The sequence below is a fragment of the Schistocerca serialis genome, chromosome 11 (assembly GCF_023864345.2).
Source record: "Schistocerca serialis cubense isolate TAMUIC-IGC-003099 chromosome 11, iqSchSeri2.2, whole genome shotgun sequence".
In the NCBI taxonomy this organism is placed as follows: Eukaryota; Metazoa; Arthropoda; class Insecta; order Orthoptera; family Acrididae; genus Schistocerca; species Schistocerca serialis.
Window position 1 is genome coordinate 50,263,444 of NC_064648.1, and position 12,808 is coordinate 50,276,251.

Here is a 12,808-nt window from a genome sequence, read left to right on the forward strand (position 1 = left end):
GCACTTTGCTGAGATTTCGAGCTCTTCAAATTACCCGCCGGCGTTTCTGCCGAAGAAACGTGCAGCGGAAGTGCGACATCTTGCTTTCTCCTCTCAAAATCGCGAAAGCTACAATACTGTTTTCTCCATGCGCGAACTCCAACATGCACTCTCTTCTTCTCGCTCCTCCGCCCCAGGACCGGATGGTATCCATGTCCAAATGTTGCTGCATTTATCAACCCATAGCCTGCGCTACCTCCTTCGCCTTTATAATCGAATTTGGACCGACAGTACCTTTCCCAGGCGATGGCGGGAAGCTATTGTCGTTCCCGTTCTGAAACCTGGAAAGGACAAACATCTCCCCTCTAGCTATCGCCCCATTTCTCTCACGAGTAGTGTCTGTAAGGTTTTGGAGCGTATGGTGAATTACCGTTTAGCTTGGTGGCTGGAATCCCGCAGTCTTTTAACACCAGCCCAATGCGGATTCCGACAACATCGTTCTGCCGTTGACCATCTTGTTGCTCTCTCCACTTATATCATGAACAATTTCCTCCGGAAACGCCAAACGGTAGCAATATTTTTTGATCTGGAGAGAGCATACGATACCTGTTGGAGGACAGGCATCCTCCGCACACTGTTCTCTTGGGGCTTTCGAGGCCGGCTGCCCCTTTTTCTTCGCGAATTTATGGCAGAGCGCACATTTAGGGTGCGGGTGAACACTACTCTATCCCGTACTTTCTCCCAAGAAAACGGGGTACCCCAGGGCTCCGTGCTGAGTGTTGTACTGTTTGCCATTGCCATTAATCCAATTATGGATTGTCTCCTTCCTGATGTCTCGGGCTCCCTCTTTGTGGACGATTTTGCGATCTACTACAGCTCTCAACGGACCAGCCTTCTGGAAAGACGTCTTCAAGGATGTCTCGATCGCCTCCACTCGTGGAGCATCGAAACCGGCTTCCGTTTCTCACCCAGTAAGACCGTTTGTGTTAATTTTTGGCGACGTAAGGAGTTTCTTCCGCCCTCCTTACATCTAGGTCCTGTCAACCTTCCGTTTTCCGACGTCGCTAAATTCTTGGGTCTTATGTTTGACAGAAAACTGTGCTGGTCCTCCCACGTTTCCTATCTTTCGGCTCGCTGTCTGCGTTCCCTTAACACCCTCCGTGTCCTGAATGGCACCTCTTGGGGAGCAGACCGAGTGGTCCTTCTCCGCCTCTATCGCGCCTTAGTGCGCTCGAAATTGGATTATGGAAGCATAGTCTACTCCTCTGCTCGGCCGTCTATTCTTCGGCGTCTCGACTCTCTCCACCACCGTGGATTACGTTTAGTGTCTGGAGCTTTTTACACCAGCCCTGTGGAAAGCCTTTATGCTGAGACTGCTGAACCTCCGCTATCCAATCGGCGGGCAGTCCTTCTGAGTCGTTATGCTAGCCATTTGTCTTCCATGCCTGCTAATCCAGCCCATGACGTTTTTTTCGACGCCTCCCTTGATGTCGGGTATGCAGGCCGCTCCTCCTCCCTACTACCCCCGGGAGTCTGCTTCCGTCAACTGCTCCATTCTCTTTCCTTCCGCTTTCCTAAAACCTTCTTGACAACTTGGGGTACAGCACCGCCTTGGCTCTGTCCCCGGATCGACTTGCTCAGAGACCTATGTCAATTTCCCAAGGATGGTACCCCTACACTTGTTTACCGTCGGGCATTTGCTGCTCTATGTGCACAAATGACGGAAGCCACATTTATTTACACCGATGGCTCGAAAACATCGTTAGGTGTAGGGAGTGCCTATATTGTTGGCGACACCCCAAATCACCTTCGGCTTCCCGACCAGTGTTCGGTTTATACTGCGGAGCTTTACGCTATTCTCCAGGCTGTCCACTACATCCGCCGCCATCAGCGGATACAGTACGTAATCTGCTCAGATTCTCTCAGCTCTCTCCTAAGTCTCCAAGCTCTTTACCCTGTGCACCCTCTGGTCCACCGGATTCAGGACTGTCTGCGCTTGCTCCACCTGGGGGGCGTCTCAGTGGCGTTCCTCTGGCTCCCAGGACACGCTGGTATCTGTGGAAATGAGGCGGCCGATATAGCGGCCAAGGCTGCAGTCTCTCTTCCTCGGCCAGCTATTCAGTCTCTTCCGTTTACCGATCTACGGAGCGGTTTATGTCGCCAAGTTGCTCATTTATGGCATGCGCATTGGTCAACACTTCCCCATAATAAATTGCGGGAAGTGAAAGCCCTTCCTTGCGCATGGACCTCTTCCTCCCGATCGCGTCGTCGGGAGGAGGTAATTTTAGCTAGACTCCGGATAGGGCACTGTCTTTTTAGTCATCGACATCTTTTCAGCGGTGATCCTCCCCCACTCTGTCCCCACTGCTCTCAGCCGTGGACGGTCAGACACCTTTTAATTGAATGCCCCTATTTTAATCCGTTACGCTCCCATCTACAGCTATCGCCTGATCTATCGTCGATTTTAGCAGATGACACGCGCTCAGCTGATGGCGTTCTACAGTTTATTAGTGACAGTGAAATGACGTCAGTCATTTGAAGCCCTTTTTTTGGGGGACAACCAACCCCTTTCTATAGTGGATTTTTAAGCATTCCTTCTGCCTTTAGTTTCTCAAATTTTATGACTTTGTTCCCATTGCTGCTGATTTTAAATTTCGTTTTTTTTCCTGTTTTCTACGTCACGGGCTGGGCGCTAATGACCATAGAAGTTTTGCGCCGTAAAACCATAAACAAAAAAAAAAAAAAACCAACATCAGCCACAACTTGTAGACAGCCACACCCTGTGTGTTTCGTAGCCACAGGCAGGACATTTTCCACATCTCAGATGAGGCTCCATGGCAGACATATTCAGTACACATAGGATTCATTTCCAGTCTGGATGCCATTTCCCTAAGGAGCTCCATAATGCGTTTGACGTTGGAGGTCCTGATAAACTAGAAAACTTCTCTCCACTTGGGCCTGTCTGGACCCTGATGAATGAACACCTGCCAGTCCACTCACAGGGTCAATGGGTGAGGCAGCCTCCACATCACTCTCTGCCTCAAACAGTGCAAACTGTTACGACCCATCCCTCACCATTTGGGGAGCACAACTCAGCCACATTGGGTACACCACAAGGTGTCTTGACAACAGAGCCAGTGGGCAAAATAGGTGACACCTTAGGCATCCTATGTGATGAGCCAGATTCTCGGCCCCCACTACTACAATAGGCAGCAGCCTGAATGCTGCTGAACATGGCAAAACGCATCTTCAGCTGTTGGTGAACTGAGGCCAGCTCCTCCATCTGCACATAGTGTGCACACATTATATCCATTCCAGTACTGCTATTCAAGAATTAACAGTAAAACACACAGAGAAAGCTATATATGTAGCTTGCTATTGTTCTGATGTTTCACCAGTGGAGGCTAATGCATTATTGCACTGTGTAGCTTTTCATTCAAAAGAATTAAGATCTGTGCAACAGACCATGAATACACTTTAAAGTTACTAAAATATGGGATTGCACCTCTTTACTACAAAAGCATGGAAGGAATGTAATCATAAAACGAGAGAGAGAGAGAGAGAGAGAGAGAGAGAGAGAGAGAGAGAGAGAGAGAGAGCTACATATGAAGGGCTTATTTCAATAGTGGTACAAGTCCATTACTTCCACTTATCTGCTTATAATGCTTCTGAAATTAATGATCCAAACAAAGAGAGAGAAAGGTCCGTGTCTAGCAAGAACCCATGTGCTTGAGTATATTAGTGGTATCTCAACTGCAGATTTTGCAGCACTCATTTAACTTTAGGACTCTGTATCTCAAGATGAACAAAAATGGACTTGTACCACTATTGAAATAAGCCCTTCATATGTAACTTGATTCTGAAACAACCCTGATTAAATCAGGGTATTGTTAGCAGTCAAATAATGTACGGGCTTCACCTTTGTTTCAAGTAACGGTAACCTAATGCATACATGCTAATTGATTTTGAGGGCTATGGGTGTTATTTCAGGCAGAATTTGGCTGCTCAATAATGCTACATTCAAGGAGCAGGGATTGTTGACTAAAGAAGGTCATGAAAGTTAGCCCGAGGTAAAGTTACATATTTTTGGTTAAACATAAATGGAAGGAATCACTATCGCTGCAAAATAAATTTTTATTCATATCTAAGCTCAGAATGTCAAATATGCATGTGTTGTCTGTTCTTTTGGACATGTCCAAGGGGACAGACAGCATTTTGATCCTGCCCTGTCTCGCTGCACCCCCAGCCCTGCCCCGCTGCCCCCCTCCCTGCCCCCCCGCTACGCCTCCCGCCCCCATGACCTGCCTCCCCGCCACCACGCCCCGCCTCCCTGACCCCGCCACCACGCCCCGCCTCCCCGCCCCCGCCACCACGCCCCGCCTCGCCCTCCCCTACACGCCCCGTCTCCCCGTCCCGTCTACCACTACCCCCCCCGCCCCTCACCCCGTCTCACATAAGCCCCCCCCGTCCCACGCCCCATCTCCCACTACCCCCCCTCACGCCCTATCTCCCACTACCCCCCCTCACGCCCTATCTCCCACTACCCTCCCCACTACCCCTCCCCCACCCCCACACCCTGTCTCCCACCCCCTCCACACCCTGTTTCCCGCCCCCACTCCCCGCCCCCAGGCCCTGTCTCCCATTCCGCCCTCCCCACCACCACCGCCCGGTCTCGTCCTCCTCTCTCCCCCTGTATGACAGTGCCATGTAGGAACAAGAGACAGATGCCCTGATACGTCACTTTCTTTGTTTTTCAGTTTCTTGAAGACCCATTAAAGGCTGGCGACCCTAGTGTTTGTGTAAAGCAAGACCCTGAACTGAAACGCCATGCTTCTGGATCTGAGCATAATGTAAGTTTTCACACAAGCACTGAATTGTGCAGGAAGTGTAGTAAGAAACTCTAGTTAGATGTGTTATTTGTAGGGTATTACCAATAGTATTTTAACAGCACTTGTAACAAGCATATCTTTATGAACCATTACTGTTGCATTAATTTTTTATTGTGATTCTATGTAATGAATGCCTTAAGTACATATTTGGTGTAAACGGAGCAAGGAAGACTTCCTCTTGGAAGTAATTGTTAATCTTGTTACACCTCTGTGTCAGTGCTGTAACATATGTGGAACTATGACATGTGATGGGTGTATATTCTAGAGTTCCCAGTCACTATTCACTGTAGTATTTACATCATTACTGAAATTGTGCTGTGGAATTCCTTATGATTTTCCTCCGGTACACATGACATAAATTTGCATTGTTCCCTAAAGAGCAGGCACTGAAAATACATGGTGATATGGCAAGAAGCTGTGTAAATAACATTAAATTTGGGTAATTTTGATGATAATGTGTGGAATGCCACATTCATTTGATTAATGACCAAAAATTCCTCTTGTTTATGGGTTTACTGTTGGAAGATTATTTGCATCTTTATATTATCTGAGTTTAATTTTGAAATGTTGCCACACACATATATCAAATTTGTATATGGGAGTACAACCATCCGATAGAGTAGGCCATAGTGCCTCTGAAATCAGAGTGGATTATGTGACAGGAATAGAAAGTGAAAGTATGCCAAATAAGTACTGCACAATGGCTGATAGCAAAATCAGGGGCAATAGAACTGATATGAATGCATTCTGACACACTCTCTTCCCAATTGATAAGAATCTCTTCAAAGTTGGATGATACTAATGAGAAAAGAATATTGAGAGCTGTCATATACACACAGAAGATAGCAAGCAGTTATAATTCACAGATTGTGTTCTTCTTTCAGTCTGTTGAAGATCCATTGGGAATATCTTTGTCCACTGATTTTATCAAGGAGGATCCTGAATTAAATATAACTGAGAATACTGTAAGTATTTACATCTCTGATGTATTGCATGTATTCAAGTCTTTTGTTAAGTGTGTAGAGTAAAAGATGCATTGCAGTGGAATTGTCACAGATTGTCAGTTCTCTGGAATTTGTTGATGTTCGTAATTGTAGAGTATTCTTGTACTCCTGCACTTGACTTTCATATCACCTCTTACATTCTGACTGTTTTAAATAGTAGTGGAAGGGGACTAGTGGCTGGTATAATCCTGTTCTCAGTAGCCCTTGTTGTTATCAACTACATTGTATAATGGTTGTCTGTGATGGTCGCGAAATTCACATTTAGATGAAGTGTAAGTTCTAATAGTGTAGATAATTTGAGAAATATTCCTACTTTCAACAACTTCTGATAATAGAATTCAAAATAACACTGGCTGTTCTTATCTTTTGTGTGAATCATAGTTATTCTTGAGTTTGCCCTAAATTTTTTTTGGGATTTGAAAAACAGAGATGAAATTTGTGGGTTCTAGATCAGCCCCGATATGTTGGCCACAACCTGTACATATTGTGGCAGCTTCTGTGGTACCTGTTCTATTACTTATAAAATTTTCATTAATAGAAAAACTCTTATAGCTTTTAGTGAATGATTGTACATAGCTGAAGCCGTGTATGGGCTCACCATGCAAGTCCTGGCAGATCTGAAGAAGAAAGATTATTTTTTTAAATATGCTTTATGACCTTGCTACGGGAAGGAGAAGCTCACATTGATAAACACGTCACAAGAATGAAATTAGACAAATCTTGGGGAACATTCAACACACATTTGCGAAGGTTAGGTACTGGCTCACTCTTGATCTGATTGTTCATAAACAAACTTCCTGAAGTTTAAAAGGATTTTTCAGGCACTGAAATGTTAGCTTCTTCAGACACTGGAGTGTGTGGTGATTATACAAGCATACAGGTCTAGGATCCAAACTATCATGCTAGGGACAGCTCAGAGAGTATATAAAGGAGTGTAGCTGATTCACAGCTAACAGGCCAAGAGTTAAATGTCACAGGGACTCATGTTATGCCATTTTAAACAAATGAAAGGGATGCATTGGCATCACAAGTAGAAAGGACAGTAAGTGAAACAGTAGTAGTGTTGTTCCACAAGAAGGGTTTTACAGAAATGAGAATGCTGCACATAGTAGTCAGGGATCTGCATATGAGGAGTTTGGTTAAAACAGTGATCTGTAGGGTGTCCTAGGGCATAGCTGTAGTTGTCAAAGTGGCTGGATTGTAGTTGGTGACCACTTACCATGAAAATACAAAAGGCCATACTGGCCTTCATATGCAGCCCAAGAGATCACAGGTCAAACAAGATGTCTCCATGGCACCAGGGCCAGAGGTTCAGGGATAGTGTCCACTGCATGGAGTGCTGCTCCCATAGCAAGTGTGAAGAACAGTGTGTTGCTGATTGTGTGGTCTGGAATACCATGTCATGTGGTTGGCACTGAAATCACTGATGTTGTACCCCACTTGTTACTTTGAAAATTCCCCCTGCGGGTTCGGGGGTTAGAATAGGCGGTATCCCTGCCTGTCGTGAGAGGCGACTAAAAGGGGTCTCATCTGTTTCGGCCTTTAATATGATGGTCCCCAAAGGGGTTTGACCACTTCCTTTCCAGATTTTTCCGTTAGTGCGTACCATTTGGGGAAGGACACCTTACGTGATGCATCTTCAATCCATCTTGCCCTAAGATCTGGCACACCCGATATTGTGATGGAGTTGGATTTCAATTGAGCTTCCGGCCACATCCGCTGGAGTGTGTTCCGGATAGCATACATTCCCTCCATTGTGCACTTCCATCTTTGCCCTCGTGATGTGCATGGATATTTCGACACCCGACATCCAGCACGGTAGCCAGTCCGTTGTGGTGGGGTCGTCATGTAGCCCCCTGACTACACAGGGATCGCACTGCTGATGCCTGAGCTGCTATTTCCCCACGTATGCCGAGGAGTAGATGCCTATCCCTCTGGGGCATCGGGACTCCCGGCAAAGGCCATCCTGCCAGGTGGTCTTTGCTGTGGCTGGGTGGTGCCCGTGGGGAGAGCCCCTTTTTGGAGTGGGTGGCATCAGGTTGGATGACCCGCAATGAAGCGTGGTACATCATCTCTCGCTGGTGGGCCTCCACCAGCAGTCTCTAAGCAATCGAGGTCTAACCTCAACGGCAAGGAATACAAACCAAGATCATTTCCCTCCCTGGCCACTCCATGGGAGGAACGTATGGCTAAAGAAGGCAGTGGAGAATATTCAGCCCGGTACCTCGTGTGTACGCGAGTTGATGGGGAATCGTTTATGTCAACCAAGTCCCAGTTTTTTGTGGAGCATTTAGAGGACTAGTTCGGGGAGGTGGAGGGCTTGTCCAAAATGCGCAATGGTTCAGTACTCATCAAAACAGCATCCTCTGCCCAGTCACGGAGGTTGCTCAATCGTGACAAGTTGGGGGATGTTTCTGTTAGCATCACGCCGCATAAGAGTCTCAACATGGTCCAGGGTATTATATTCCACAGGGATCTTCTTCTGCAGTCCGATGATGAACTACGTGCCAACCTGGAACGACAAGGTGTTCACTTTGTCTGGCGCATGCATCGGGGTCCGAGGGATAATCAGGTAGCCACCGGTGCCTTCATCTTGGCCTTCGAAGGTGATGTTTTACCCGAAAAGGTCAAGGTGATGGTTTACCGTTGTGATGTGTTAGCATATATCCCTCCTCCGATGCGGTGTTTTAAATGCTGGAAGTTCGGGCACATGTCATCTCGCTGTACTTCCGGCATCACATGTCAAGATTGTGGACGTCCTTCGCATCCCAATACTCCATGTGCTACGCCTCCCATCTGTGTTAACTGCGGAGAACCCCATTCCCCCTGCTCACCGGACTGTAGGATCTTCCAGAAGGAAAGGAAGATAATGGAATATAAGACCCTGGACCGCCTGACCTACACCGAGGCAAGGCGGAAATATAAGCGGCTACATCCTGTGCCCTCCCCCTGTGGGTCCGGTGTAAGAATAGGCCCGAGGTATTCCTGCCTGTCGTAAGAGGCGACTAAAAGGAGTTTCAACCGTTTCGGCCTTCCATGTAATGGTCCCCCTCGGGGTTTGACCTCCATTTTTCCAAATGCTACAGAAGTACGAGCCTTTTGGGGAAGGACACCTTACGTGGTGTATCACTGGTCCTCCGTGCACTAAGACCTTGGCACTCAGCATTGTAACGGCGTTGTAACCATACCCACAATTCAACAAATTGGGTCTAAACGCCTGATGGGTTGTAAAAGTTACGCCCATAGTGCGTCCCCATCTGCACCTACGATCATGATGGACTTTCCATGGCACCCGAAATCCAGCACGGTAGCCAGCCCGTTGTGGTGGGGTCGTCATGTACCCTCTAGGTTGTAGCCCCCTGACAACACAGGGATCATACTGCCAATACCTGAGCTGCACCCTCCCCACGCCGGCCAAGGAGTAGATGCCCATCTCCTTGGGGCATCAGGACTCCCAGCAACGGTCATCCTGCCAGGTGGCCCTTGCTGAGGCTGGGTGGTGCCCGTGGGGAGAGCCCCTGGTCGGAGTGGGTGGTATCGGGGCGGCGCAGATGAAACGTCAACATGTATCAGGTCGCTCTGTGGCCGAGTCTTTCAAAAAGAAAAGTACTGTCTCTGGTTCTGGTTCTCCTGCCCTTTCCCCCTTGGCCACTCCCTGGGAGGAAGGACAGGCCCGCCGGCTTGGAGCGAAGTACTTCCCCCGCTATTTGGTCTGTTTTCGGACCAATGGGGGGACGTTCGCCACCTCCAAGCCCATGTTCGTTGTTCAGCACATCGAGGACATCTTCGGGGAAATCGAGGCTCTCGGCAAAATGTGTTCGGGGTCCGTTCTTATAAAGACCACCTCCGCCACACAGTCGGCGGCACTCCAGACATGCGACCGACTAGGGGACATCCCAGTGTCCATTGTCCCACATCTGGCACTGAATAGGACACAGGGTGTTATTTTTCATCGGGACCTCCTGCTGCAATCTGATGAGAAGCTCAGGGCCAACCTGGACCGCCGAGGCGTGCATTTCGTCCGCTGGGTCCAGCGCGGCCCCAAAGACCATCGCATCGACACCGGGGCCTTTATCCTTGCCTTCAAGGGGGACGTTCTCCCAGAGAAGGTAAAGGTGATGTGCTACCGGTGCGACGTGTGACCTTACGTCCCGCCTCCTATGCACTGTTTTCGGTGTTTGCGCTTTGGGCACATGTCGTCACGGTGTGAGGCTGAGCCCCTTTGTGGCGATTGTGGACATCCTCTTCATGAGGAACATAGATGCACCCCACCACCTCGATCTGTTAATTGTCCTGGCATGCACTCGCCTAGATCCTTAGACTGCCCCGCATATCAGAAGGAGAAGAAGATTCAAGAACTCAAAACTTTGGATCGTCTCTCTTATTCTGAGGCCAGGAAGAAGTATGACCGCCTCCATCCCGTGACGTTGACCACTTCGTTTGCCTCAGTCGTGTCCACTCCTTCCACAGTATCCTCACCCCTATCCTGTCCCCCCTCCACCTCCTCCCACAATCCAGAGTCTACGCCTCCGCCTCCCAAATCCCTCCCTTCCAAATCCTCCTCCCCCGCGGCCCCTGCCCCCTCTGCCCCAGGGGCCACCCTACCTCCTCCTCCCCCCCGCACCACCTGAGAAGGGATCCTCTTCTCAGGCGTCCATCGGCGAAACATTCCGGACCCCGGCTTCCGAGGTCCGCCGTTCCAAAATGGACCCCGCACGTGAGGACCTTCTTCGGGTCCAGCCCACCATCCCTTCCCCCTGCGGGTCCGGGGTAAGAATAGGCCCGAGGTATTCCTGCCTGTCGTAAGAGGCGACTAAAAGGAGTTTCAACCGTTTCGGCCTTCTATGTGATGGTCCCCCTTGGGGTTTGACCTCCATTTTTCAAAATTCTACAGAAGTACGAGCCTTTTGGGGAAGGACACCTTACATGGTGTACCACTGGTCCTAAGTGCACTAAGACCTTGGCACTCAGCATTGCACCGGCGTTGTCACCATACCCATTATTCCTCAAATTGGGCCTAAACGCCTGATGGGTTGTCCAAGTTACGCCCATAGTGCATCTCCATCTGCACCAGCGATCATGATGGACTTTCCATGGCACCAGAAATCCAGCACGGTAGCCAGCCCGTTGTGGTGGGGTCGTCATGTACCCTCTAGGTTGTAGCCCCCTGACAACACAGGGATCGTACTGCCGATACCTGAGCTGCACCCTCCCCATGTTGGCCAAGGAGTCGATGCCCGTCTCCTTGGGGCATCAGGACTCCCGGCAATGGTCATCCTGCCAGGTGGCCCTTGCTGCGGCTGGGTGGCGCCCGTGGGGAGAGCCCCTGGTCGGAGTGGGTGGTATCGGGGCGGACGTTTCGCACATGAAACGTCAACACGTATCAGGTCGCTCTGCGGCCGAGTCTTCCAAAAGAAAAGGTACCGTTTCTAGTTCTGGTTCTCCTGCCCTTTCCCCCTTGGCCACTCCATGGGAGGAGGGACAGGCCCGCCGGCTTGGGGCGAAGTACTTCCCCCGCTATTTGGTCTGTTCTCGAACAGATGGGGGGACGTTCGCCACCTCCAAGCCCATGTTCTTTGTTCAGCACATTGAGGACGTCTTCGGGGAAATCGAGGCTCTCAGCAAGATGCGATCAGGGTCCGTTCTTATCAAGACCACCTCTGCCACACAGTCGGCGGCACTCCAGGCGTGCGACCGCCTAGGGGACATCCCAGTATCCATTGTCCCACATCTGGCACTAAATAGAACGCAGGGGGTTATTTTTCATCGTGACCTCCTGCTACAATCTGATGAGGAGCTCAGGGCCAACCTGGAGCGCCGCGGCGTGCATTTCGTCCGGCGAGTCCAGCGCCCCCAAAGACCGTCGCATCGACACCGGGGCCTTTATCCTCGCCTTCGAGGGGGATGTTCTCCCGGAGAAGGTAAAGGTGATGTGCTACCGGTGCGACGTGCGACCTTACGTCCCGCCTCCTATCCGCTGTTTTAGGTGTTTGCGCTTTGGGCACATGTCGTCCCGGTGTGAGGCTGAGCCCCTTTGTGGCGACTGTGGACGTCCTCTTCGTGAGGAACATACTCGCACCCCACCACCTCGGTGCCCTAATTGTCCTGGCGTCCACTCGCCTAGATCCCCAGACTGCCCCGCCTATCAGAAGGAGAAAAAGATACAAGAAATCAAAACTTTGGATCGGCTCTCTTATTCTGAGGCCAGGAAGAAGTATGACCGCCTTCATCCCGTGTCACTGGCCACTTCGTTTGCCTCAGTTGTGTCCACTCCTTCTGCTGTATCCTCACCTCTATCCTGTCCCCCCTCCGCCTCCTCTGCCCATCAGGGGGCTCTGCCTCCGCCTCCCAAATCCCTCCCTTCCAAATCCTCCTCCCCCGCGGCCCCCACCCCCCTGCCCCAGGGGCCACCCTTCCTCCTCCTCCTCTCCCCACGCCACCTGAGAAGCGATCCTCTTCTCAGGCGTCCATCGGGGAAACGTTCCGGACCCCAGCTTCCGAGGTCCAGCGTTCCAAAACGGACCCCGCGCGTGAGGACCTTCTTCGGGTCCAGCCCACCATCCCTGTGCCTCCTCGGCCTTCCAAGAAGGCCTCCAAGAAGAAGTCTCTATCCCCCTCTCCACCCCGGCGCGTTTCATCTGACGCTTCATCCGTGAGTCGCTGCTCCCGGCCGTCCTCAGTTTCGCCGGGACGCTCTGCTGCCAGGCGTTCCGCCGGCCTTTTGTCAGCAAATGATGCGGCCCCTCCTACACAATCAGGGACAGCGGCCGCAGCTGGCGACGAGTCGATGGAACAGGATCCGCCTGCCGTCAGTTGTAGCGTTGTTGCCTCGCAACCTGGCCCTCCGCGGCCATCGAGGTGACCAGCTCTTCCCCGTCTCGTTCCCCCACCTTTTTGACTAGCAATGGCGTTGTTTCATTGGAACATAAGAGATAT

General features: G+C 50.4%; 1 protein-coding gene across 7 annotated transcripts in view; it reads left to right on the plus strand.

The window, feature by feature from the left end:
• The window catches only part of LOC126426991 (zinc finger protein 431-like), a 183,579-nt gene that overhangs the window by 27,524 nt on the left and 143,247 nt on the right, over window positions 1-12,808 (plus strand). For all 7 annotated transcript variants that reach the window (XM_050089147.1, XM_050089150.1, XM_050089148.1 and 4 more), the window contains 2 exons: window positions 4,737-4,829; window positions 5,753-5,833. In XM_050089147.1, the coding sequence (XP_049945104.1) occupies window positions 4,737-4,829; window positions 5,753-5,833 (174 nt within the window). The remainder of the gene's footprint in view (window positions 1-4,736; window positions 4,830-5,752; window positions 5,834-12,808) is intronic.